This window comes from Halichoerus grypus, chromosome 4 (assembly GCF_964656455.1).
Source record: "Halichoerus grypus chromosome 4, mHalGry1.hap1.1, whole genome shotgun sequence".
Taxonomy (NCBI): Eukaryota; Metazoa; Chordata; class Mammalia; order Carnivora; family Phocidae; genus Halichoerus; species Halichoerus grypus.
In genome coordinates, this window is record NC_135715.1 from 186,043,881 (window position 1) to 186,070,851 (window position 26,971).

Genomic DNA, 26,971 nt, shown 5'->3' on the forward strand with positions numbered 1-26,971 from the left:
GATACAGTTTGAAGCCCCTCAGGATCTCCCTGGCCCGCTCGTCCTTGGCTGACATGATGCGGCGGTTGCCGCCTGCGGCTCTCCCACGCTGGCCCGGCGGAGCTTCGCAGACGGTGCCCAGGAACGGAGGACGGAGCCGCAGCCCGGCCTGGAGACCTCGGGCGAGCAGCTGCCGCGGCCAGACCCGGACCGGCCTCTCCCTCCCCTCAGCTCCCGCTCCTGATCCCTTCTCCTTCCCCCTAGTCTCGGAGCGCCCGCCCCAAAGCCAATGGAAAGCCCGCCTCGCCGATTGGCATCCTGAGCAGCCAATAGAAGCACTTAGCGGCTTCGCCGGGGGGACGACGAGCGTCAGTGGGAAGGGCCCTCCCCGGGAAGTCCCGTAGGACAAATTTTTCTTTAGGTCTTGTTGCCTAGAGTTTGCCCCAGCGGAGGGTTGGCTTCAAATCTTCAGAGGCTCGAGGGGCCCGCTCCCTCCGCAGGGCACACTAGGGCTCTGAGGTGACGGCGGGTTGCACTGTGCGATGTGAGAGGGACTACATTTCCCAGCATTCCAAGGGGAGTGCCCGGGGGAACCACAGATCCCAGCACGCAACAAAGAGGCCCAGGGACTACAAATCCCAGCATTCCCTGCACCCCGTTCTTCTGTAACTTAGACTCCAGTGTGCCGCGCAGTGTGCGCAAATTCATAAACCCTCCTTCAGCTTTGGGGTTTCTGAATTCGGAGACTTGAAACTGTGCGGGAAGACCCCCTTAACTCTCAGAGGAGGATGACAGCCCAGAGAGAGGTAACATCTGTTTGCATGGAACTCAGAAATCTCCTGCAAATCATGGTAAGGCTGCAAACAACAAACAAAACACTGATTAAACCATGGAAGATAATATGACAAAATGACTCCTTCAAATCGTGCTTGTTTGTTGGTCTGGGGCGCCTTTTACTTGTTTTGCAGGGGTTTCTGGTGTGCTCCTGCGTTGGACTGGGAAAGATACCGATTGTATTCTCAGAATATCCATACCGGAAGGGATATTAAGAGAATTTGCCAATCCAACTCCTCTTGTTTTACATACGAGGAAACTGAGGCCCAGAGAGGTGAAGAGATTGTCCACCGGTTACAGCAACTTGGGACAGAGTTAGAATTCGGCTCTAAGTCTCCTGACCCACAGTCTGCGTTGTTTACACCACACTAAGGTGGCGATATTTTTAGCAACATGGCTATGTGATTATTATTCTCCTTGGTGAAGTTTCCCCATCTAGGTTGAAACACCCAGAGGTTAGGCAAGCATTCATTTGGTGGATTTCCTGTTAGGGAAGGAGTGTGATGTTTGTTTATCTTCAGTCTAGGAAGGACTTAGGACTTAGTGGTTTGATTTGTTCTGTGTTTGTTGCTTAAGGTGACATTTATTGTGATTTTAGGAACTAGGTAAAATTGTGTAAGCTAAGGTTTCCTTGGACATCTCCTATCTCTTTCCCTAGGCCTTCCTTCCTCTTCCCGTCCCCCTTTCACCCATCTAGGCACCCACCCAATTTTTCCTTCCATTGTAATTCAACAAAGAGCCTTTTCAGGTTTCCGGTAAAGGGTGAAAGGCATTGTCACAGCCACCAGGAAGATAACCATCTAGTTAGGAAAGAAAGGAGACTGCTGAGATTCAAGATGAGCTGCAATAAATGTCATAAGGGAAAGGTCATCTGAATGCCACAGAGGTTCTGATGGAAAGATTAATTCCAGCTGGCAAAACTGATGGAGGAGGTGGCATTTGAATTTGAAGGATGGGTGGGTTTTTTTTTTTCTGTTAAAAAAATTTATCTTGAAATTTTTTTGTTAATGAGGTATGATATATGCAGGAAGGGCACTGTTTTTATATATGTATACACCTCTGTCACCACCCCCCAAATCAAGATATAGAACATTTCCAGCATCCCTATGCCGCTTCCCAATTGGCACTGCATCCTCCCATCCCGACAACCACTCTTCTGGCTTCTATTACCATAAATCAGTTTTGTCGTGAATTTCATTTAAATGTAATCATACAGTATGTACAGTAGGAGTCTGGCTTTTTTCGTTAATCAATTATTTTTGTGAGATTCATCCATGATGTATGTAGCAGTAACTTTTTTTTTAAATTGCTGACTAGTATTCCATTGTATGTATCTAGCAATATTTGTCTATTCTGTTGATGGGTATATAGGTTGTCAGTTATCAGTTTTGGGCTTTTGTTAACAAAGCTGCAATGCGCATTCTTATAGGTTTCTTTTTGCAGACTCTGCACTCATTCCTAGGAGAGGAGTAGCTGGCTTATACAGTATGCATATGATCAGCAACAGTAGTAGATTTTGCCAGTTTTCCAAAGTGTTTGTATCACTTTTGCCTTCACCAGCAATGTAAGAAAATTCTAGTTGACTTTTATCCTTGTCAAAACAGGGTCTTACAAGTCTTTATAACTTAGGTATTTTGGCTAAATGTGGTATCTTTTTTTTTTTTTTAAGATTTTATTTATTTATTTGACAGAGAGACAACGAGAGCAGGAACACAAGCAGGGCGAGTGGGAGAGAGAGAAGCAGGGGGGAGCCCGATGCGGGGCTCGATCCCAGGACCCTGGGATCACGACCAAGCTGAAAGCAGACGTTTAATGACTCAGCCACCCAGTGGCTAAATTATTTTGGCTAAATGTGGTGTCTTATTAATCGTTTTTTCTTACATTGTCTCTGGTGTTGAGCACCTTTTCATATGCTTTTTGACTATTTCAGTGTCCTCTTTTCTAAGTGCTTGTTCAAGTCTTTTGCCCACTTTTTAAGTTAGGCTTTTTGTCTTCTTATTCTTTTTTTTTTTTTTTTTTTTTGACAGAGAGATAGTACAAGTAGGCAGAGAGGCAGGCAGAGGGAGAGGGAGAAGCAGGCTTCCCGCTGAGCAGGGAGCCCGATGCACGGCTCGATCCCAGGACCCTGGGATCATGACCTGAGCGAAGGCAGCCGCTTAACCGACTGAGCCACCCAGGCGCCCCTTTTTGTCTTCTTATTCTTATTGATTTGTAGTTCTTTATAAAGTTTGGATATGGAGTTCTTCGATACAGGCTTCACAAATATCTTTTCCAAGTCTGTGGCTTGCCTTTTTAGTCTCGCCCTGGTGTCTTTGATAAACAGAAATTCTTAATTTTATTTTTTTAAAAGATTATTTATTTATTTATTTATTTGAGAAACAGAGAGTGAGCAAGCGAGGGAGCACAAGCTGGAGGAAGGACAGAGGAAGAGGGAGAAGCAGGATCCCTGCAGAGCAGAGAGCCCAATGCAGAGCCCGATGCGGGGCTCGATGCTTGGCTCGATTCCAGGACCGCTTAATCAACTGAGCCACCCAGGTGCCCCCAAGAAATTCTTAATTTGAATGTAGTACAATAGTTCAGTGTTTTCTTTTATGATTAGTGCTTTTTTGCATTAAGAAATCTTTGCCTACAGGGTTGGTAGGATTTTAACAGGCAAATAGGAGGGAAGGGCATTGCAAAAAAGAAGAGAAAGCAAGGTAGAGCATAGGCCCTGGTGTCAGAGAGGGAAGGTGTAAGTTGTGTTGGGCATGGGAAGGCCTGGAGTTTGGGCTGTAAGAGGGTGGGGCAAGACAAAGCTGGAAAGATCGGAGGGAAGCATCCTGAGAAGGGTTCTCACTGTGGCCTTGGAGTCTGGACATTATTCTGGAGAAAGTAGAGGCACTGCCAGAATATGTATGAACTCAAACAGAACTTAGTTGTCTTCCCTCCACCGCCAAATTTGCTTTTTCTCCTCTGCAGCCCCATTCACTTACTACCACCTCCAAGACAGCTCTGGCCTGCGTAACCAGAATCCTGGGTGATACCCTCCTTCCCTATCCCTGCCTTCAACTGGTCACCAAGTCAGGCAGATTCTCTAGTCTAAATGCCTCCAACAATGTCCTTTCTTTTTCATGCCAACTGCTAGTGCCTTTGTTCAGGATCTCACAATCCCTTATCTATACTGTATCAATCACCTCAAGAGTTTCCCTGCCTCCAGCGCTCTCCATATCCAGTCCATTCCTATAGCAGCTAGTGTGATCATTCTAAAGTGTCAATTATTCACACTTCTCCACAGGTTAAAAGCCCCAAGTAACTCCCCAATGTCCTTAAGATAAAATAAAAACTCCTTTACATGCTTACACTTTTTGTGATTTGCTTGCTCATTCTTCCACGCTCAACTCAAGCCTCATCTCCAGAACCGTGCCTTAAATCACCTCTCCCCAGAGCACAGGCAGGAGAGCCTTATCTGTAGCACTAGGGTGCCTGTGGCAACTGTCTGTCATAGCCACAGGTCTGTCTCTCTCAGAGGCTGTGGGCTCTCCCAGGTAGGAACTTCGCTGTATTAAGGTTTTTACCTGGTATACTGCCCTGCATGTGGTTTATAAGACCCTTGATGTCCTGACTCCAGGTCTGTAGCCCTCACTTCTCATCCCTGAACCTTGGGTTCCAGACACCCTGGGTTTCTTTTTTGCATTAGTATATGGTACACAGAGCAAGCCTCTGTGACTATGATCTGCTGCCTTTTTTCCCCCTTTTTGCTCAGAAGATGCCTGTTTTCTCTTAACCAACATACATACTCTCTTCTGTGCTTCCAAAGTATTGTCATATCTCTCTCATAGCACTTAAGACATTAAAGCTTTTTTTTCCTCTTTTTTTAAGTAAGCTCCATACCCAATGTGGGGCTTGAGCTCACGACTGGAGATTGAAAGTCTCATGCTCTACCAACTGAACCAGCCAGGCACCCCCACATTGAAACTTTTTGAGGGCAAGAACCTTGTCTTCTCTTTATATAACCTTCTAGAACACAGAAATTAGAACAAAACAGTTTTTGAATAAATCAGTGGGTTGGTGCTAGGCTCCTTTGCATTTGTCTGACTTCTGCACCATGATTCACCAAAAGCAAATAGGGCTCTTTTCCTTGTCTTCAAGACCCGAAAGTCTGTGGTGTGTACTTTAAAGGAACCAGCTTAAGTGTTAAGCTGTGTAGCATTCCTTAGCCATCTTCCAGGAGAGTTGCTAAGTACCAAATGCAACGCTACTTTCGTCATTTTGCTCACAGAGCCATTGTTGGCTCAACCCATCTCTTGCTTATTTTAAAACTTCTTTTTTTTTTTTTAAGATTTTATTTATTTGAGAGAGAGAGAGAGAGAGCACAAGCAGGGGGAGCGGGAGAGAGAGAAGAAGACGCCCCGCTGAGCGGGGAGCTCGACGTGGGGCTCGATCCCAGGATCCTGGGATCATGACCAGAGCCGAAGGCAGATGCTTAACCAACTGAGCCACCAGGTGCCCCTATTTTAAAACGTCTTCTGAACAGAGGTCACGAATATGGTCTTTGGCTTCCCAAAGCCTGGGGTCCAAAGCCGACCTTGCCACTTAACTAGCTTTTGGATTTTTAAGCTTAGAGTTATGGTAACTCACCTAGACAATGTATGCACCTGGCACATGGGAAAACGCTCAATAAACGGGAGTTGTTATTACACTTAATATGTCTTTGTATCCCGGGGTAGCCGCAGCTGCCGTAGGGAGCTCCTGAAGGGTAAAGCTTGGCCAAAGCGGTGGATTTCGAGCCCAGGATGGTGATGGTGACGGTGATGGCGATGGTTTGGGCCCCATCACTGCCTAGACTGCATTCCTCTCTTCAGGCTCCTCTCCACCCCGCTCCTGGGCTACGACCCAGCTCGAACGGTCTCTCCCAAGCCCAGGCCGCACTGGAGGTCTGAGGCTGCCAACGCCGCGGGGGGAACCTAGTGTGGGCGGAACTCGAGTGCAGCTGCGGGAGGCTTCCGGGGGAGCCGCAAGGGCAACGGGTCGGCGGAGGCAGAAAAGCGTCGGACGCCGGGCCGATCATGGACGCTTGACAACCTGCGGACAGGCGCCGGGAGGCCGAGCCAGCGACCGAGAGGACGGAGAGACGGCGAGGGCAGGTAGGGGTCGGCGAGAGGGCGGGGCCCGGCGCGCCAGGCTTGTCCCAGCCGTCTGGTTTAGCGCCAGTCCCCAGGAAAGCCCGCGGCCACACCGCGCCGGCCCCGCCCCGGGGCGCGCGCCCCGCGGCTCCTCGCTCCGCACCCGCGGCCCTGCCTGGAGCACGCCGCCCGCCTTGAAGTCCAGCCCAGCCTGCAACCCTCAGTTCCTCAACCGAGGCCGTCATCGCTTCCCCATCCCCAAAGGCTGCCTCTTTGCCCCTCTGCTGTGCATCATAATAGCGCCCCCGCACGACGCGAAGTCTTCTCCCCTGTGTCCCTAGCCGCTTCCTCCGGCCCTCCCACTTGAGAAAAAAGCGACTCTCAATGCCTCCTTCCCTCTTTGCGCCTACAGGCTTGGCGCCTTAGGCCGAGATTTTTTTGAGGGACCGAAGTTTCTGTCCATTTCTCCCTCTCCACCCCAGGTCCTTCCATTCAGTCTCCACACGTGTGCGCTTGGAGGGGAGGTTTTCGTTCCATCACCTCTCTCCCGCCGCCTCCCACCTTACCCCATCTCTCCCCTTTCCCCTTCCTTCCTCAGCAGCTTTTCTTCCCTAGCACTTCACTTTTTCTGTTTCGGACAAGACATTCTTATGTAACCCTAAGTCAGGCGACATGCTTGTTTCTCTCATACCGTGAAAGGAGTGCTGCTCTGTATGCCTGCCTCCACAGGAAAACTTGGTTTCTCTTGCACCGAACTGTCGTTTGAATTATTCTTTTCTTCACTTTACCTCTTCTTCTTTTTGTAACACTGCCCCCAAATGCGTCGTTCTTGGTGGAGTAGTCTTTTCTTACACAGGACTCCTGCAGAGTAGGTATGCAGTGTGTGTTCCCTTTTAGTCAGCGTGTAATTGGATTAACAGTTGAGGGACCCTGGGCCCCTAATGTCTTGAGGATGGCAATACAGTATCTTCATTGTTTTGTCAAATCCTTTTATTATTTTCTTGAGATTTCGTACAAATTCTGAAATCGTGTTCGGTAAAATCACATAGCATTAGGAGGTCAAATAGAGAGATTTTCCTCAAGGACTTACACAGCATGTATTTTCTTAGTTTGAATATGTTGATTATCTTTCATTATGATTTCCCCCTTTTCTTAGGCTCAAGTGACTTCTTTGATTAAATGAGACATCTTTCTTGTCTGGTTTTTGTGGTTTTCCTTATCTGTATGTGTAGGTGGGATTCTAATGACACACTGTAAACTGTAACTGATTGCTTTTGCTTACATCTGCTGCCTCTGTCTATGGGCAAAATTCTCTGTTTCTTAATTACAGTCTATAAATGAGGTAGATATAAAGCAGCTATTGAGAAACTCCTGTGTGTTTCCTTGGATCTAGTCAGGTTTAAGGGCTTAGAAGGTGCTGCTGTTGGAAGACGGCCACATGGGGATGAAGTGGCTTTTCCTAAGTGTGTTTCAAACTTCTGAGCAAGGACACAATCCCTTTAACTTTAGGTGGAACCCTGCCCATCTCACAAAGTGGTCACAGCATCTGGACGGTTTTCTTTTTTGGATACTATCAAATTAAAGTATTCTGATGTCTGATCTGGCAATAAATAAGCATAGACTTTGCAAAGGAGAAGGAAGAATGGTTGAAACACTTTTCTTTTGGACAGATCTCAAGGCCAGAGAATGGCAGGTGAACAGAAACCCTCAAGTAACCTCCTGGAACAGTTTATTTTACTAGCCAAAGGTACCAGTGGCTCAGCCCTCACTGCTCTCATAAGCCAGGTGTTGGAGGCTCCTGGAGTGTATGTCTTTGGAGAACTGCTGGAGCTGGCCAACGTGCAGGAGGTAAGAGCAGTTTCCAAACAATTTCTCTGTCTTCTTTGTTCTAAACCTTCCTGTGATTCTCCAGGTTCCCAGGGAATTTCAGTGCTGAAGCATTGTGGACCTGTGAGGGGGGTGCTGTTGAGGGAGGATGGGAATTGGGCGGGGGGAAGAGGGAAGGAGAGCAAGGATGATGTTTTGGGCTCCGTCTGGTCAATATTTTCATCTCAACTTGGGGTAAAATTAGATTGGGTTACTAATAATTTGAAAGATAGGGGAAAAATCCACTTGAATCTGATAAATAAGAAAAGTAGAGTATAAGCATAGCTGATGTTTAACAGAGGTACTTTCAGGCATTTGCAAGGACCAAAAAACCTCCAGTGCAAATATAGACAAGAAAGATTGGTCAGGTACATACCAAGCAGAAAATGCTGCTATTGAACATGAGCTGGGCCTGTTGAAAAAGGCAATGTTACACTAAGTGGATGTGTAAAAAAATTGGACATGAAAAGCTAGGAAGTAGTCCTTTTTGCTTTGTTTGCTTCTATTTTTGATTGCTGTTATTGAAACTTTGGGTATCTAGTTGTGGTTGTTGTGCCTTAAAAATGAGAAGATTTGTGAAGAATGACCAGGTAGAACAAAGAGATGTAGAGCAACCTATACTTTTCAACCTCTATGTCTCACTTTGGATACTTTTACATATATTGACTGATACTTTTATATTGATTGTTTGATTGATTGAAAAGTCTGGCAACATCTTTATTGCTTTGGGGGTTGTGCTCAGAAGCTCTTAGAGGTTGGGTCGGCTTCTTCTTTACCGTCACAGCTTCTCTCTGGCTGTCCAGGATGGCGCTAGCTCTGGGGGTGGCCGCCATGCACAGATCAGTGTGGTGCTTGTGCTTGTGGATTGTGTGCACCATGCTGCCTGGACATTCGTGTCGATGGTGGTCCACATGTAGGAAGTGGCTGGCTTTCGCTGGCTGGTTCTTTACTTCATGACCATTAGGACACCTTTGCCATCAGTTGCTGGCTCCATGTCCACAGCCTTGTGGTGAATCAGCCCCTTGTGGCAGAGGTGTGGGCCTTCGCGTTATGGGACTGCTGCTGCACATCTTCTTATTCCTCTTGATTAGGAAACTGAAGCAGTTCCCCATGACCCTCTATTGCTGATGTATGGACCTGGCATCATCTTTCTTCCTGTGATAAACAGAGACAGAAAGAGCCACTTTTACATTTTAATTGTGAATTTTTTTTTTTTTAAGAGGGGGTTGGGGAGAGAATCTTAAGCAGGCTCCGCACCCAGTGTGGAGCCTGATGCAGGGCTCGATCTCACAACCCTGAGATCATGACCTCAGCCAAAATCAAGAGTTGGATGCTTAACCGACTGAGCCACCCAGGCACCCCATGAATTTTTATTTAATGCCAGCTTTGCTTGCTAGACTAAGCTCTGTAAGGGTAAGGTCTGTTGTGCTCCCCATTGTTTCCTTAGCACTTAATATGTAGTCTGACACACAGTAGGCTTTTAGTAAAAATTTACCAGAGATGTAAAAGAAATCCTGTGAGGAAAAATTTTTACTTTTGTTTTTAATTTTTAAATTTTTTTTTAAAGATTTTATTTATTTATTTGGCAGAGAGATATAGCAAGAGAGGGAACACAAGCAGGGGGAATGGGAGAGGGAGAAGCAGGCTTCCCGCTGAGCGGGGAGAGGAAAAATTTTTAAAACTAGGTTTATTTTGGGCACCTGGGTGGCTCAGGTCATGATCCTGGAGTCCTGGGATCGAGTCCCGCATCAGGCTCCCTGCTCAGTGGGGAGTCTGCTTCTCCCTCTGACCCTCCCCCCTCTTGTGCTCTCTCTGTCTCTTTCTGTATCTCAAATAAATAAATAAAATCTAAAAAAACACAAAAACTAGGTTTATTTTTTTAATAGGTTTTATCTTTTTAGAGCAGTTTTAGATTCATAGCAAAATTGAGAGGAAAGTACAGAGATTTCCAATATATCCCTGCCCTCATACATGGATAGCCTCCCCCATTACCAATATCCCCCTCCAGTGTGGAACCTACACTGACACGTCATTATCACCCAAAGACATAATTTACATTAGGGGTCACTCTTGGTGTGGTACATTCTGTGGGTGTGGATAAATGTGTAATGACATTGTCCTCCATCACACTATCATACGGAGTAGCTTCACTGCCCTGAAAATCCTGTGTTCCACCTATTCATCCCTCCTTCCCCTCTTAATCCCTGGCAACCATTGATCTTTCTACCCTCTTCCTAGTTTCGACTTTTCCAGAATGTCATATAGTTGGAATTGTACAGTATGTAGCCATTTCAGATTGGCTTCTTTTACTTAGTGATATGCATTTAAATTTCCTCCATGTCTTTTTATGGCATGATAGCTCATCATTTTTTCAGTAGAAGAGATGACAAAGGGGTAATATGTTCCTTCAGGTTCCTGAAAAGCCTGAATAAATATACCAAGTGGTTGTTTCATAACTATGGAAGATAGGCTGAGAGGAGATGGATGAAAATTAAAATGAGAAAGACATTGATTTAGGCCAGTGGGAGAAGTTTTAGAGTATCTGCTCTAAAGCAAATAGTCTTTTAGGCTTAATTTTATAATCATCTGTCTGAAAAGTGGGGGCTAGATTTGATGGTCTCTTCCTTGTCTGTTTTAGGACCTCAAGAGGTTCTTGATAACCTGAGAAGGTAGACTGGGTTAATAGGAAGCCAGAGTTCTCGTGGGGGTGCTGAGTAAATCACCTCTATCTCCCCAGGTTTGTTTTTTTCCATGTGTGAGCTGGGAACCCTAGTTGCTTTTCAGTGGTCTGAAATGATAGATGTAGTTCCTGGAAACATTTTTGTTTTAAAGATTCATTTATTTATTTTGAAGAGAGAGTGGGGGTGGGGGTTGGGTGGAGGGAGAGGGAAAGAATCTTTTTTTTTTAATTTTTTATTGTTATGTTAATCACCATACATTACATCATTAGTTTTTGATGTAGTGTTCCATGATTCATTATTTGTGCATAACACCCAGTGCTCCATGCAGAACGTGCCCTCTTTAATACCCAGCACCAGGCTAACCCATCCTCCCAGCCCCCGAGAGGGAAAAAATCTTAAGCAGGCTCCATGTCCAGTGTGGAGCCTGACGTGGGGCTCGATCTCATGACCGTGAGATCATGACCTGAGCTGAAATCAAGAGTCAGACGCTTAACCACCTGAGCCACCCAGGTGCCCCTTGGAAACTTCTTTTTAAAAGATGGTTTACAGAGAGGGAAACAAACCATAAGAGACTCCTAATCTCAGGAAACAAACTGAGGGTTGATGGAGTGGAGGGGGATGGGAGGGATGGGGTGGCTGGGTGATAGACATTGGGGAGGGTATGTCCTATGGTGAGCGCTGTGAGTTGTGTAAGACTGATGAATCACAGACCTGTACTCCTGAAACAAAGAATATATTATATGTTAATAAAAAAAAAGAAAAAAAAAGAAAAGATGGTTTAAATTAAGTAGTATTACTATTGGCATCCACAGAATACTGCTTGGGTAATACTACTTTATGGAGTTTGATAAATTGGAAGAGTAATGGGTACATATTTGTGAGTAAAAGAAACACCCAGTTAAGTTAATTGACAACAGAGCAGAGAAGTTCCAGGCAGAACAGTATCTCTTTTTGTTTTACTTCTACAGATGGCTCTTTGCCGTCCACATTAGTGAGGAATAAGTAATTTTTTCTTTTTAAGGAATAAGTAATTTTAATGAACATTTTCATTTGGGACTGCCTGATATTGTAGTTCCCAGGACCACATGGGCTGTTGTGTCACACTTTATGCTGTGCTAATCTCTCCCAGCACTCATACTGTTCATGTAGTGCTGAAACTTAGAACCTACCCTACACTTTATTCAGTTTGGACTGATAGTGGCTTGTGTTGTACCTGCCAACCCGGTGTGTAGGCAAGGCTGCTCCAGTCCTCGTTTTTTTGTCGCGCGTGTGTTTTTTTTTTTTTTTAAAGATTTTATTTATTTATTTGACAGTGAGAGACACAGGGAGAGAGGGAACACAAGCAGGGGGAGCAGGAGAGGGAGAAGCAGGCTCCTGTTGAGCAGGGAGTCCGATGTGGGGCTCAGTCCCAGGACCCTGGGATCATGACCTGAGCCGAAGGCAGATGCTTAGCCGACTGAGCCACCCAGGTGCCCCGTGTGTGTGTTTTTTTTAAGACTTATTTATTTTAGGGGGGAGGGGCAGAGGGAGAGAGAATCCTCAAGCAGACTCCCCGCTGAGCATGAAGTCCAATGTGGGGCTTGATCCCAGGTCCCTGAGATCATGACCTGAGCCGAAATCAAGAGTCAGATGCTTAACCGACTGAGCCACCTAGGTACCCCTCCAGTCTTTGTCTTAATAGCAAGGAAGTTCTTTTTTTTTTTTTTTTTAAGATTTTATTTATTTATTTGTGAGAGAGAGAGAGAGAGTGCACAATCGGGGAGCGGCAGGCAGAGGGAGAAGCAGGCTCCCCGCTGAGCAAGGAGCCCAACGTGGGACTTGATCCTGGGACTTTGGGATCATGACCTGAGCTGAAGGCAGACGCTTAACTGACTGAGCCACCCAGGCGTCCGTCCCAATGGCAAGGAAATTCTAAAAAAACCTGAACTGCTCCCAATACTTACTGCTTTGTGTGTGTGTGACAAAAGCAGTTGCTTAGGCATGCTATATGGAGTGTAAAATGTGTATTCCTGAGAGAGAAAAATTAAATTTAAAATTAAGTAAATCTTATTTATTTTTTCCCAAAGAATCAGAGTTGGAAGGGACCTCAGGGACCATCTAGTAAAAGAGTCAACTGTGGCACATGATCATCACCCTTTGCTTGAGCACTGCAGTGATTGGTAGACAGCTTGGTTCATGAACTCTTTGATTTTTTTTTTTCCCTCTTCAGCTTGCAGAAGGAGCTAATGCTGCATATTTGCAGTTGCTGAATCTGTTTGCCTATGGAACATACCCAGATTACATAGGTGAGTTGGTTAAAATGTTCCAAAGACTTTTCTTAATTATGTCACTCTATTTGGACATACTGACTCCATGAGGATCACTGAGGTCTGGGATAGAAAGCGTGGGGTGGGAACTTTCTGACCTGGCTGTTTCCCACTTTACTGAGCACTGTAGGTGACCTCACATGAGGTCTTTACCTTCTCACCCTTTATTTCTCTGTGGGTAAAAGGGGGACTATGTTTATGCTCACGTGTAAATATGGTCCTTATTTGTTTTCCAGATGAGGTTCTTGTGGCTTGGTGTTTGTAGAACACTTAGGAATGTTGTGAAGTGTCAGAATACCCAGTTGTAAAGTACTTAAGTGTTTTCTTTTTTTTTTTTTTAAAGATTTACTTATTTGACAGAGAGAGACACAGCGAGAGAGGGAACACAAGCAGGGGGAGTGGGAGAGGGAGAAGCAGGCTTCCCGCCAAGCAGGGAGCCTGATGCGGGGCTCGATCCCAGGACCCTGAGATCATGACCTGAGCCAAAGGCAGACGCTTAACGACTGAGCCACCCAGGCGCCCCAGTACTTAAGTGTTTTTTTTTTTAAAGATTTTATTTATTTGACAGAGAGAGACAGTGAGAGAGGGAATACAGCAGGGGGATTGGGAGAGGGAGAAGCAGGCTTCCCGCCGAGCAGGGATCCTGATGCGGGGCTTGATCCCAGGACCCTGGGATCATGACCTGAGCCGAAGGCAGACGCTTAACAACTGAGCCACCCAGGCGCCCCAGTACTTAAGTGTTTTAAATGTTATCAGAATAATGTCACTATATTGATGAAAATTTGGAAAATAGGACACAGAGTCACTCATAGTTATATCACCATTAAACTACTTAACAGCATTATGTTGCTGGACTTCTCCCCTTTGTGTTTGTTATTATGTAGGTGTCATTCAGTTATGTATATGATATTGTATCTTCTCTCACTTATTTCATAGGCATTTATCCATGTTTTACATCTTTGTAGTCATTTTTAACATTCTGTAATCTAAAACTCCATATTCAGCCCATTCTGTTTTGTAGGTCATTTGACTCTTTCTTTCTTTTATTTTTTTTTTTTAAAGATTTTATTTTTAAGTAATCTCCACATCCAACATGGGGCTTGAACTCACGACCCCAAGATCAAGTGTCGCATGTTTCACTGACTGAGCCAGCCAGGGGCCCTGATTATTTGAATAATTTTATATTAGGATCTTAAGTATCAGGAATGAGGTGAATGCATGTCTAAACACTAACTTACCTTCCACCCAAGCCATTTTTGTTTGGCTTCCTTAGTTTTTGTTGGTATGACAAAGGCCTGGTATTTTACTTTAATGGTATGACCCAGGGCCTTCCCTACTATATCCCAGGCTTCTTTTTCCCTTTCTTTTCTCCTGGTCACTTGAACCTACCCTGTGCTGTGTCATCTGGACAGTTTGCCACATGTTTTTTCTGACCTTTGCTTTGTTCCAGTGAGTGTGTCTTCTGTTTCCATCCTCACTAAAGGGACAGCATTGCACAGACTCTGGAACCAGACTGCCTGAATTATATTCTAGCTCCACTTCCACTACTTGTGTGTCCTTTGGCAAATTAATCAGATGGGAGTAATAATAGAGGTCCACAATCCTTTACCTGCACTCCTTGGGCTAGATGCTTCAGAATTTAGAATTTTGGGGACTCTAGAGAGGTAATATGATGCATATGCCATTTTATGTAATACCTCCAAGATGTGGGCAGCACCTATAGTGAAAACACATCCACAGTTTTGCAGCAGTTTTGAAGTTGTACAACAAGTGGAATTAATAGCCTGCTTCAGTTGAGGTCAGGAATTGCCACCAGATAAATTTCAGCAGCATGCCCAAGAAAAAAAGTCAGCTTGGATTCACCTTTTTGGAATCCAGGATAAGGAATTAAAGGCATTTGGATCTATCTTTCGAGGTTGTTGTGAGGACTGATTGCGTGTATGTGTACATGTGTCCTGCGGCTGCTGCCATTGCTCTTGTTACCATTACTGTTATTACTAAAATTTTGCCCATTCTTTAAGGCTCATCTCAAACTCCATCTTTCTTTTACTTTCCTGTCCCTCCCAAGGTGATCGTGCTCACTTGCTCTCTCCGTTTCTCTAGTTCTTTCCTTTTCTCTCCTGCCTCCCCCGTCCCCCTCAGCCTCTTGCTTGCTCCTGGTAGTTTGTACCTTTCTTCTGGTGGTTCTGTCTTGCACCTGTAGCTGTCGAATACTCAGTTGTAAGACTGAGGACAAGTCCAAGGCCCTCGAGTTGCACAAATCTGTGGTTATCATCCCTGGGGTTGTGCAGTGCAGCAGCCCTGGCAAGGCCCATCTTATCTATCCCTTTTTTTTTTTTTTTAATTTATTTGACAGAGAGAGACACAGCAAGAGAGGGAACACAAGCAGGGGGAGTGGGAGAGGGAGAAGCAGGCTTCTTGCCGAGCAGGGAGCCCGATGCAGGGCTCGATCCCAGGACCCTGGGACCATGACCTGAGCCGAAGGCAGATGCTTAAGGACTGAGTCACCCAGGCGCCCCCATCTTATCTATCCTTGACTTCCCTGAATCACTTAAGACAGTGCATTGCACATAACAGATTCCCAGTGAAGACATGCTGACCTTGGTTTAATGTCACACAGGGCACAGATAGTATTCCATTAAGATGATTGTCTTACCATTTTGTGCATTCATGCCTGGCTTTTCAGGAGCACATGGTCTTCCAGAGAAGACAGGAGGTGCTCATGGAACATTTGCCTCATGAATAAGTGCAGAGTCATGACAGTGAATCAATAGTAGATTCGGTGTGGGGAGTTGGTGAGCTTATTCCATAAAGAAATTCTAATTTTATTTTGTGTCTTGATTTTTGTGGTGGGTGGGACTGAGCAGCCAACAAGGAGAGCCTGCCAGAACTGAGCACAGCTCAACAGAACAAGCTGAAACACCTTACCATCGTGAGCTTGGCGTCGAGAATGAAGGTACAGTGCCGAACCTCTTCCTGTCTTGCTCCTCACTGGTGTCGGTGCACGAGCTCGCAGCTGTGCATAGTAATCATACCATGAATGCATAAAATTGGCTTGGCAAAGGACAACAGAGATAAAGATAACCATTAAAATAGTGTAGATAATTATTCACCATTTCATTCAGGAAAAGTATGCCCAGGAGACCTTGTGAATCAGCAGCTCTCAGTTCTGGCATGCTGCAGTGACTCACTTGGTGTGAGCATTTTGCTGTACCAGAGGGAGACTGCTGTTTCAAGATAGGTAGTTTTTCAGATGGGAAAACTTTCCATCTCAAGGCAAGTTAACCACTTCATCTGTTGCTTAGTGCAGTGAACTGTGCCAGTGCTGGAGGGAAAACTTGCTCTATTGGACTTACTGAGGCTAGATTTTTAATATGCTGCCTTCTTCTGGGGATTGTCAAGCTTAATTATCTTAATCAGGATTTTTGCCTTACGTGCTCTCTTTAGACGCTCGCCTTCTGTAAGATAACCACTCCAGCCTATCTCTTAGTTCTCTGCCCCACTCCATTTAGAAGAGGCCTTGCAGCCAGCTTCTCGTAGCCATTAACAAAGAAGATCCAGATTTAGTTAATTTACAGTTGATTTTGGCTCTCTGCCCAATCCCAGCATAACTGCCTAAGTTTTTGTGGGGCTTTGCCACTGGAAGAGGTTTGCCCTTTGCATTTCTCCTCTGTGACTGAGCTTGAGAGATGTAGATTTGTTCTTGCATTGCCATTTCAGTTGCTGAGATCATTTTCCCTGGTCTAATAACAAATTTCTGATTCTCAGCCTGGCATTTCGGGTGGGAGGCCTGTTTTCTTAGGAAATGAGGACTTGACCCTTTTTTTTTTTTGGCCTGATCATGGACTTCCCAAGTGTAGCAAAGAGTAGGAGTAACTTTTTTCCTTATTTCTGCAATCTGTCATTATAAGCCCATCTACATCCCTGAGTTTCAGACCTTTAGTCATAGAAAACCCCTCTAGGTATGTTTGCTGTTATTCTCTTGTTTGTATACCTCTTTGTCCTGTCTGTTTTTGAGATTTGATTGCTGTGTTAACCTCCAAACTAGTAGTGATGTGTCCAGAAAACTAGATATTTAGATATAGAGTTGTCTTGGATAAATGTAAAGTGTTGGTATAGCCCAATAAGGGACTGCTATTGGGGAATTGACATTGGTTGTAAGAGTCTGAGAAAACACATGTAAACTTGAGGATGACCCCTGAGTTGGCAGTACCCACTGGGCCCCTGTACATAGATATGTTAGCCTGCAAATTTTTTTGCTTGTGCTCTCCTGGGCAGGCAGCCGGTTCTCTTCAGTGTCTGAAATTGTGTGGGAGTTTTATGATGATCTGGCATTTTATGTCAAGTCTGCAAGCTTCCAGAAGGTGGTAGAGTGGTACACACCGAGTATTTCCCTTTCTCTTCTGGGACACTAAGAGTGCTTCACAACATCAAAGCTAAAGGCTGGGTGAAGTCCAGGAGGTAGAGAATCTAGGAGAATGCATTCCTAGATGCTGTGGGTCTTGTTTCAATCCCATAGGATCACAGCTCACATTTATCTATGTCTTGTTGCCATAGTTATTAATAATTACCACCAGACTGCGTTTCCCAAACCCTTGAGACAGGTGTACACCTGCATTTTCTTTAGCGCTTGTCAATGGTTTTTGTAAATATCACTTGGCTTTATCTGCAGTGTATCCCCTACTCCGTGCTGCTGAAGGACCTGGAGATGAGGAATCTCCGGGAACTGGAAGACCTCATCATTGAGGCTGTGTACACTGACATCATCCAGGGGAAGCTGGACCAGCGAAACCAGCTGCTGGAAGTGGATTTCTGCATTGGCCGTGACATCCGAAAGAAGGATATCAATAATATTGTCAAGACCTTGCATGAATGGTGAGACTGAAAGAAGGAGGGGTCCCCTCTCGTTAGGGAGGGGGACATATGGCGTGCCCTCTGTGCCTCTGCTTCGGGAAATGTTGTCTCCCAGTATCAGCTGGGGCTGCTCGGGAGCTGGAGCCTTAGGACAGTAAGCCAGGGAGTGGGGCTGCATTTGTGACCAGAGCTGTGTGGCAGCAGGAATCCCTGCAGGCCTCCCAGGGCCTTAGTTGTAAAATAGTTCTCATCCTGCTGCAGCGGGGGGGCTGTTTAATAGCAGGCTTGGCAGGTGGAGCCTCTGGAGCCTAGCCATGTGACATGGATCCAGTGCTTTGCAAACTCAGCCTCCGAGTTCGACCAAGCTCAGGAAGTTAGTGTTGATCAGATTCTGTGGATACGAGAACTCACATTCAGCCTCAGTAACTTTGGGCTAGTGTTGGTAAAACATTGTGAGGGATAGTGAAGAGAAGGAGTGGGTTATTCTAAGTTGGAACACAGACGCACACACAGACTATTTGATAACCATATTCTGGTATATAAAAAGAAGTGGGACATTTGTGGGGCGCCTGGGTGGCTCAGTCGGTAAGCGTCTGCCTTCGGCTCAGGTCATGATCCTGGGGTCCTGCGATCGAGCCCTGCATTGGGCTCCCTGCTCAGTGGGGAGCCTGCTTCTCCCTCTCCCACTCCCCCTGCTTGTGTTCCCTCTCTCGCTGTGTCTCTCTCTGTCAAATAAATAAATAAAATCTTAAAAAAAAAAAAGTGGGACATTTGCATGTTCTCTATTTTATTTTTGTTTTTTTGCATGTTCTCTATTTTAATGGAATTTGATGTTTGCAAGAGCTTTGGACATTCTACAAGGATTTGTTACGGAGTTATTAAAATGATTTGGAGCTTATAAAGCCAGATGGGCCTAGTTGGAGAAGAGGTTTTAGCTGAGTTTTGAAGGAGGGCTGGGTTAGTGAGAGTTGGAGGTGAGGAGAGCATGTTCCCAGGCAGGCATGTGGTGTTGTTGGAAATCATGAAGCAGAGCGGGCAAGCTTTGTACAGAGGGTTAGGGAAATTGTCTTCTTTAAAATAGACTGAAACATTTCAGGCATGAGTAGCCCAGCTTTGACTCCCTGACCCCCTGTCCGGACCCCGCCAAGTTTCCCTCACTTCAGCTACTATTGGACCCCAGGGCATGTGCTGTCCACCCCTTACCCCAGGTTCTGTCCCAAGTATGGCCTCAAACACCTTCCCTTTACAACATCTGACACAGGCAGGAACTTTCAAAAAATTTAAAAGTGTTCAATCAGAATAAATAGGAAATAAACTTAGAAAACACCCCTCACGTGAAAGTGCCCTGGCACACAAATCTAGGCCTCCAGTCCTACTGTGTCGGCTGCCTTACTCCATCTTTGAGATGACTGATGCTGTTTTCATGCCCAGAATCTGGCTTCACTGTGTTTCCACCCAGAGGTGCCATCCTAACCCGATCCCAGGATGTTTACTAGTACAGATTCTTAAAGCTTGTGTTGAGGCACTGGAGTTAGATTTGAAACAAAATTGTTGGGTAGAGCAGTACTCCAAATACGACAGAATGTTCGCAATTACTTACTTTAAGGTGGAGGGTAAATGTGTATTCATTGTACTATCCTTTCAACTTTTTTTTAGGTTTTAACATTTTCAAAATAAAAAGTGGGGAAATGAAATAATGAGAGGGATGGCAGTTAGGAAGTAACAAACTTTTTTTTTAAGATTTTATTTATTAAGTGTGTGTGAGCAGGGGGAGGAGGAGAGGTAGAGGGACAAACAGACTGCATTGAGCATGGAGCCCCATGCAGGGCTCAATCCCAGGACCTCAGATCATGACCTGAGCCTAAATCAACAGCCGGAGGGGGCGCCTGAGTGGCACAGCCGGTTAAGTGTCTGCCTTCGGCTCAGGTCATGATCTCAGGGTCTTGGGATCGAGCCCTGCATTGGGCTCCCTGCTCAGCAGGGGGTCTGCTTTTCCCTCTCCCTCTGACCCTCCTCCCCGCTTGTGCTCTCTCTCTGTCTCAAATAATAAAAAAAAAAAATAAATCAAGAGCCAGATGCTCAACTGACTGAGCCACCCAGGCGTCCCGGAAGTAACAAACTTCTGAGAAAAGGGGCAGTTTTTAAAATAGGATGCTTTTAGGGGCGCCTGGGTGGCTCAGTTGGTTAAGCGTCTGCCTTTGGCTCAGGTCATGATCTCAGGGTCCTTGGATCAATCCCTGCATTGGGCTTCCTGCTCAGTGGGGAGCCTCCTTCTTCCTCTCCCTCTGCTGCTTCCCCTGCTTGTGCTCTCTCTCTCTCTCTCTCTGTCAAATAAATTTTTAAAAATCTTAAAAAAAAATAGGATGCTTTTAGAAAATCATTTTTCCATTGAGAAAAGTGGTGAATCCGTGCCACCTGTAAAGTCTGTCCTAATTCCCTTGGGGGTACATTCTGTGAAACTTTCCCATGGGATACAAAGGTTGACATTCAAGCTGTGTTCTAGGAAACTATCCCACATCCTCCGTGTTTGTCTCCAGGTGCCCTGTGTTACATATTCAGAAACACTGGTCTTGGAAGGAGTGAAGGGCAAGAGCCTTCCTTGGCAGACAGGGTGTTAAAGGAAGTCCCTATCGGGTGTTGGGGACAGAGGTTTTGGAGGCTGGAGGAGAGCTCCCAGGCCTTTCTGTGGCTCAGGGCTGGTTATCTCCGTTGTAGGTGCGATGGCTGCGAAGCGGTTCTGCTAGGCATCGAGCAGCAAGTTCTGCGAGCCAACCAGTACAAGGAGAACCACAGCCGAACTCAGCAGCAGGTAGAGGCAGAGGTAAGGAAGAGGACATCTGTTACCTGCTCCAGGGTCTCCCTGTTTGCTCCTTCATTTTCTTGGTGTAGGTGCAACAGCCGCTAACAGGCACTGGGCTAGCGGGGTGCGGATGCGGGTGATGTGGTCCTTACTTTTCATGCTCTCTGTCTCCTTTCTGATTCCTGGTTGCCGGAGGGTGAGCGGGCTCGGAGAGCGGAGAATTGTCATTCCATGGTATACATGTACTGTGCAGCTGTAGAGCAGAAGAAACGAGTTTGGGGGTGGGTCTGGAAGATGGGTGAAAGGGTGGGGGGCGTGCAGTGGGGCAGGGCTTCAAGGCCCTGGTTCTGCTCTGCTTCTGAAGCTGTGTGGTAGGTGCACTGTGTGCCTTTTATTCTTTAAGCTACACATGTATGTTGTAATCTTTTAACATGCATGATTTCATGTTGAAAAAGGAAGGAAGGGGAAACATTTGGCAGATGAAGTGCAAGTGAAGAAAGTGTGTTGTTATGGTTTTAGTGACACCTGGTTGTTCCGGACACGATTAGCCTCTCAAAACACAGGTTCTAGCCTTCGGGTTAATGGGAGCTTGTGTGCCTGTGGCCTGGTCACGTGCAACCTCAGAATCAGAGCCATAAGCTAAAAACTGTAGCATTGGAGTCCTTTCCTAGTGTGATGGAGCTTGAAGTGTTCATGGTATTTAATGAGTTTTCTAAGTCGTGTGTCCAGGAATATGGCAGAATGGGACCCAGAGTTAACATTCTTAAGAAACAAAAGAAAAGTAGATGTGCCTTTCAAAGGGGGATTTGTGAAATTTGAGGATGTCCATTACTCTGTTGTATGTACTCCTTGAGAATAAAACCTGTCTTAAGTGTCTTTGTAAGACCCGCTCCTTGTCACATGCCTAACCCATAGTAGGTGCTCAAATTGTTGTACTGAATATTTCTGTGTGTCTGTGGATTGCTGAACTCCACTTTTCATGAACTAGAACACATTTATTTTGGATATACACACATCCCTACATACGTATATGTACATAACAAGTCTGTGAATGTTCAGTGCATTGTTTAATTTTTAACCCTACCTCTAGCCAAAGAAGTTTGAACTACATTTAATTTAGCACTAGCTAAAATTTAGCTAATTAGCTAAATGACAAATACATTTAGGACAGTAAGCCTGCTGCTTCTCTAAAAAGCTGTGTAATCCTCGTCTTGGATATTGTGGCCTCTTCTCTGAGCCTGGGATTGATGTCTGAGCAAAGTAGGAAGGGCCAACCACTCTCTCCTATCCATTGATTCTTTCCTATAAATTAAACTGTGGAAACGAATGAAGTTTGGGGGTGAAACGCGCCCACTGAGCTGGAGTAGCCTGTGTAAAGCAAACCATCTTTAACCTGATGGGTAGCTGGAGAGGAGCCTGATCACTGCTGGAGGCCCCACTGTGCCCAGACTGTTGCTAATTGTGTGGTAGGTGGGGGGCTTGGATTGTGCTCACTAGCAAAAATGAATGATGTTAATTTCAGAATTTTGAATGGTTCAAGTTTATTTCCGTGACAAATGGCATCTGATGAAAGAAGGCACTGACTAATGGTGAGGCATGACCAATACTTAGAGAACAGTGTGGGCTCTTAAATTATGGTTATTACAAAGAAAGAGAGAGCCAGTGCACATGGGTTTGTTATCAGAGGCCTACTTTTGGAAAACCACAGCTGTGGTTACTCTGCTGGCAGAGCCTGGTGCTGCCACCAGGTGGCGGTAATAATTTGATTAAATTTGAGAGAAAGAAATTTGAGGAAAAGACCAAGGCCACCTCCACCACCAATTAAAACAATCTACTGTCTTGGGGCGCCTGGGTGGCTCAGTTGGTTAGGCGACTGCCTTCGGCTCAGGTTATGATCCTGGAGTCCCGGGATCGAGTCCTGCATCAGGCTCCCTGCTCAGTGGGGGGTCTCCTTCTCCCTCTGACCCTCCCCCCTCTCATGTGCTCTCTCTCTCATTCTCGCTCTCTCAAATAAATAAATAAAATCTTAAAAAAAAAACAAAACAATCTACTGTCTTAACAGTCTTCCAGAAAACCTGGAACAGACCATTATGAGACGAGAGGGAGCATGGTCAAAACGCAGAGCCTTGTCTGTTTTCCATTCAGTAAATGTATAATCAGGGTACTTAGTATAGGGTGCTGATCATTCCCCAGCAAAAGGTACATAGAAGGCTGTTTGTTGATTTGAAAAGAAAACAAATCTACCAAGAACAAAGGGGCAGAGGGAGAGAGGGAAGCAGATTCCCTGCTGAGCAGGATCCTGAGATCATGACCTCAGCCGAAGGCAGACGTTCACCCGACTGAGCCACGCAGGCGCCCTGAGATGGCATGTCTTGGGCTGGCAGGACACTGGGTGAAGCCACACTTGACTTAGGATGCCCTCTGTATTCACTGTCCCAGCCCGCTGTCCTCTTTTGATGCTCCTTTCAGGAAGGTTGTAGTGTTGATTGAGGTGACAGCAGTTTAGGGCATGGCTGTTTCTACATCGCAAAACAACAAAAACCGAAATAAAAGAGCTTTAATCTAGTCAAGGCTCATTCTGCAGATGATAGATCTCTTCCAGGAGCCTGGTATTGGCCTTAGACACAGCATTGTTTCTTCTCTGTGTTAGGACTGCCTCTTACTCAAGCTCCTGAAATTCTGACTGCTGAGAACTTTTGACCCTGACAGCTCCCTTCTTTATAGAAAATGCTGCCTGCTTTCCAGAGAACACGGGGGTCATCAAACTGGGGAAGCACCCTTATCTCCTCTTATTCTTTCCAGTGCTTTTCCTCCCCTTTTCCTTCCTCTCAGCTGGCTGAGGGGCAAAAGCATAAAAGATCCTTTAGAACTGGTGTTGGGGAATGCGTATATAAACAGGCACAGGAGGGCACAGTTGGTAGAAGTACAAGATGGTATAATCTCTTTTCAAAAGGCAAGATAGCAGTAGTTGTTAAAAATGTAAAATGTGCCAACCCTTTGATCTGGAGAGCTCACTTCTAGGAATATGTCTTCCAGTGCTGTTCACAAAAGTACGAACAGGTAAACAGAAGACTGTTCGTAGCAGCACTGGACGTAAGTGAAAAGCAAAAAATTGTCAAACATTCATAATAACAGTACACAGATGATACCAAGGATGTGTGTTTTGATGTGGAAGATGTTCAGAAGTTGCTTAAGTAATTTTGAGCCCTCCTTTGTTAAGTAAAGAAATGTGTGCTGTGGGGCGCCTGGGCGGCTCAGATGGTTAAGCATCTGCTTTCGGCTCAGGTCATGATCTCAGGGGCCTGGGGTCGAGCCCCACATCAGGCTCCCTGCTCAATGCAGGGCCTTCTTCTCCCTCTCCCTCTGCCATTCCCCCTGCTGTGCTCTCTGGCTCTGTCTATCTCTCTGTCAAATAAATAAATCTTTAAAAAAAGAAAAAAGAAACGTGTGCTGAAAACCGGTGTAATCGTGTTTTGCCAGTCCTGATACTATGTTTTCGTCATTTGTCACTTGGTTGGCTGAAGTTCATCCTCTAGTTGTTTAGTCAGGAAGGCTCATGCAGCTGTATTCCCAAAGTTCCTGTGAAAACATTTTTAGTTTCATACGTGAACAGTGGTTAACTGACTGTAGTGTTCTTAGGACCCCCTTTTTGTTTCTAAGGCCATTTTAACCAGTACTTTCTTTCACCTGCTGTGTTGTACCTCTTTGCCAGATGGTCCACTTCCACTGGCTTATTCCCTCTTTTCAACCAAGGAAGCGTTAGTTCCATTTTTTGCTTGACTTATTTCCATGTATTGTCTACGAGTAGCCCCAGCTTGCTTCTCCTCATCTGGCTTTCTCAAGATAATCTCAGATTTTCTTGCCGAGGTTTCTGGTTTCTTCCCTGGATGGCCCCCAGTACAGTGAAAACAAGTTTCAACGAGTTTTTGGCACTTAGAGGCTGCACTTGCAGCACACTAATTCTGTGTCTCCCTCTAGGTTACCAACATTAAGAAGACACTCAAAGCCACTGCCGCCTCCTCGGCTCAGGAGATGGAGCAACAATTGGCGGAACGGGAGTGTCCCCCTCACGCTGAGCAGAGGCAGCCCACCAAGAAGATGTCCAAAGTGAAAGGTCTGGTCTCCAGCCGCCACTAGGGCCGGCTGGGGCAGCTGGTACTCACCAGGCCTGGGTCAGGTGGGGAGGGGACACCAAGGGCCTATTTCCTCCCCTCTCTACCTTCCGTGAGTTCCAGACCTGCCCGGCCCCTCACCAGCGCCTCCCACCCTGTTGGTACTGTTCCAGAAGAACCGTTAATCCTTTCTCCCCCACTTTCTCCTCCCCCAGTTGTTCCTTCAGACTCAGGGGCTCCACTGATGCCATCCCAACAGGGTCAGACACTGCCCAGCTTCCCTCCAGGAGGTTCTTGTCTTTGTTTAAGGGCTTGTCTCCCTCCCAGTTTTTCTTTTGCTCCGTGTCATTTTTGTCAGGCTGGTCCTAAGCCGGAGGCAGCTTTAGCCGGCCCGCAGGATGACTGCGAAGGAGGCTCCTCTCTGAGTGAGGAGGAGGGTGTGCCTCCTCCAGCCCCATGTACCACACACAGTACCCACACGGGTGCAGGTGGTCTCTAGCCAGGTATCAAATGCTTTGTTTTCCCTCTCCTGCCTTATCCCTTGTTGGCAGCTCCGATCAGGCCACGGAGGGATGTGATGCTGGGCTATGTTTACTAAACCTGCGGGTTTTCAGCCTCTTAAGCCCAGCTCCAATCTCTCATTAGTTGGGAGCACTGGGTTGACTAACCTCTGGTATCTGAGCACCAGTGGAGGGTGCTGCGGGTCTGCTGGGTGGCAGAAGTTTCTTCCGGTTTGGTGTTCTTTGCTGGCCATGCTTCCTGCCCTGCTGCCCCCTTGACTCCTCAGCCTGGTTTTCAGTGTGAAGGCCCCAGCTGCCGCCCAGAACTGTCTGCCGACACTTGCTCTCCCGAGACCCTTTATCCCTCCCGGCGGTGTCTAAGCTGGGGACGGTCGTGCTGAGGGCCCTCTGTCTGCTGAAGGACCTGCTGCTGCTTCTGTCTCTCTCTTTCCACCCCTCCTTGGCTGATGACCCAGAGCCCTCTGATGATGGCATTCTCCTGGCAAGAGAAAAGGACTTGACTAGCCTTTCTGAACTTGAACAGTTTCAGGTTATATTTTAATTTTTTTTTTTTTTTTTGTACAGGTTCTGATTCTAATACATTTCAACATGCTTTTTTTCCCCCTCGTGTCAATATTTGTTAAACTAATCGCCGGTGATTTTTCACCTGGTTGGAGGGTGGTGTGTGTGTTTGTGTGTGTGTGTTGTTGTTTTTTTTAAGGGGAGGTGGAGGTCCTGGACTGATATTAAAGTTCAATGAGAGAAAAAGCACATTTTAGAACAAGAAATAAAAGTGTAGATTTAATGTATGTGACTGTGGAGTGTGGGGTTGTGTAGCTGGTGGATCTGGAGGGTCTGGGATTAGGGTGGTTCAGGGAAAATGTGACACTCTTTCTGTTCCATGGATAAAAAACGGGTTTCTCCTTTTTCCAGACTCTCCAGCAGGTGTTGACTGTGGATTGAATGTCAACAAAGTATTGTTTCCCTTTTCACCAGGTCCGTGTGCCCATATAACCTGTTGCCCACCTGGAGAGTTTAATTCCCAAATTATGTTTCATGAAACCCCTTGACAGATGCTCTGTGGAAAAGGGGTTCTGTTGTTAAATAAATTTCACACATCCTACATCCCACATCCTCACTGGAAATTCATTTTAAGGTCTCAGAAAAGGCCTGGGTGAGGAAGCCTATTCCCACACTGATTTCACCACCAAATTCTTCTTGTGGAACTATCCACTATCTAGTGGAATACACTTTGAGGAAATTTTTGGAAACATTATCTATTTCTCAAAAACACCTCCTAGCCTTGTAGGTTTTTACAGCTATACTTTCTAGACCTAAAACAGGCACTCTCACTCTTGGCAAGTGGTTTTTCATCCTTATCTTTCGCACTGGGGAGCAGACTAGGAAGCCTGGCTTGACTTGTGTGAAATGTGTGACCATTTGTTTGACTGCCCCAGGGCCCTGAGGAGCTTTAGGTTCATCTTCTTTATGGTTCTGCTGCTTGCTTCCTTAAAAATAGTAATGGCAGTACTAAGAACACATTTGTGAAGTGCTCTATAAAGTGTCTTCATGTATAATAAGCCACTGAATCCCATCCACTCAATCTCCTCAGGCTGTAAGGGTAAGTATTACTACAGTTCTCGCTTTACGTATGAGAAAAGAGGACTCAGAGACTCAAAGTACTCTGACTGCAAGTGCAAACAGACTCCTAGGTCTCCCGGCTCGTACATCCTGCCATCTTCTCTGTGTTACAGTCTAATTTAGAATCGGCTCCCCACGTGCTCGCTTAAGCAGCACATATACTAAAGTTAGTCTGCTCCCCAGACGGACCTTTGGCATCCTTTTACCTGCTTGTTCCTCTGAGGGCTCATCTTGCTTTTAACTGACACCCAACACACCACAGTCTCTGCTCCCCAAACCCACTTAGCCACTTTGTA

At 45.9% G+C, this 26,971-nt stretch overlaps 2 protein-coding genes across 4 annotated transcripts in view; one reads left to right on the forward strand and one right to left on the reverse strand.

The window, feature by feature from the left end:
- PDE6D (phosphodiesterase 6D) overlaps nt 1-252 on the reverse strand; it is a 49,622-nt gene extending 49,370 nt beyond the window's left edge. Inside the window, exon 1 of the mRNA XM_036069235.2 lies at nt 6-252. Coding sequence (XP_035925128.1) covers nt 6-55 — 50 coding nt within the window. The 5' untranslated portion in view covers nt 56-252. The remainder of the gene's footprint in view (nt 1-5) is intronic.
- A 369-nt stretch (nt 253-621) lies between these two features.
- Nucleotides 622-25,843, forward strand: COPS7B (COP9 signalosome subunit 7B). 3 transcript variants are annotated; one of them, XM_036069229.2, is made up of 7 exons: nt 623-830; nt 7,586-7,763; nt 12,672-12,747; nt 15,636-15,724; nt 17,441-17,643; nt 20,338-20,443; nt 24,401-25,843. In XM_036069229.2, exons 2-7 carry the CDS (start codon nt 7,602-7,604, stop codon nt 24,557-24,559), a joined length of 795 nt encoding a protein of 264 aa, XP_035925122.1. In that variant the 5' UTR covers nt 623-830; nt 7,586-7,601; the 3' UTR covers nt 24,560-25,843. The 3 variants fall into 3 exon arrangements, with proteins under 3 accessions (XP_035925123.1, XP_035925122.1, XP_077927581.1); XM_078071455.1 differs by lacking the exon at nt 623-830 and adding an exon at nt 5,802-5,936; XM_036069230.2 differs by lacking the exon at nt 7,586-7,763 and having other exon boundaries at nt 622-830.
- The last annotated feature ends 1,128 nt before the right edge of the window (nt 25,844-26,971 follow it).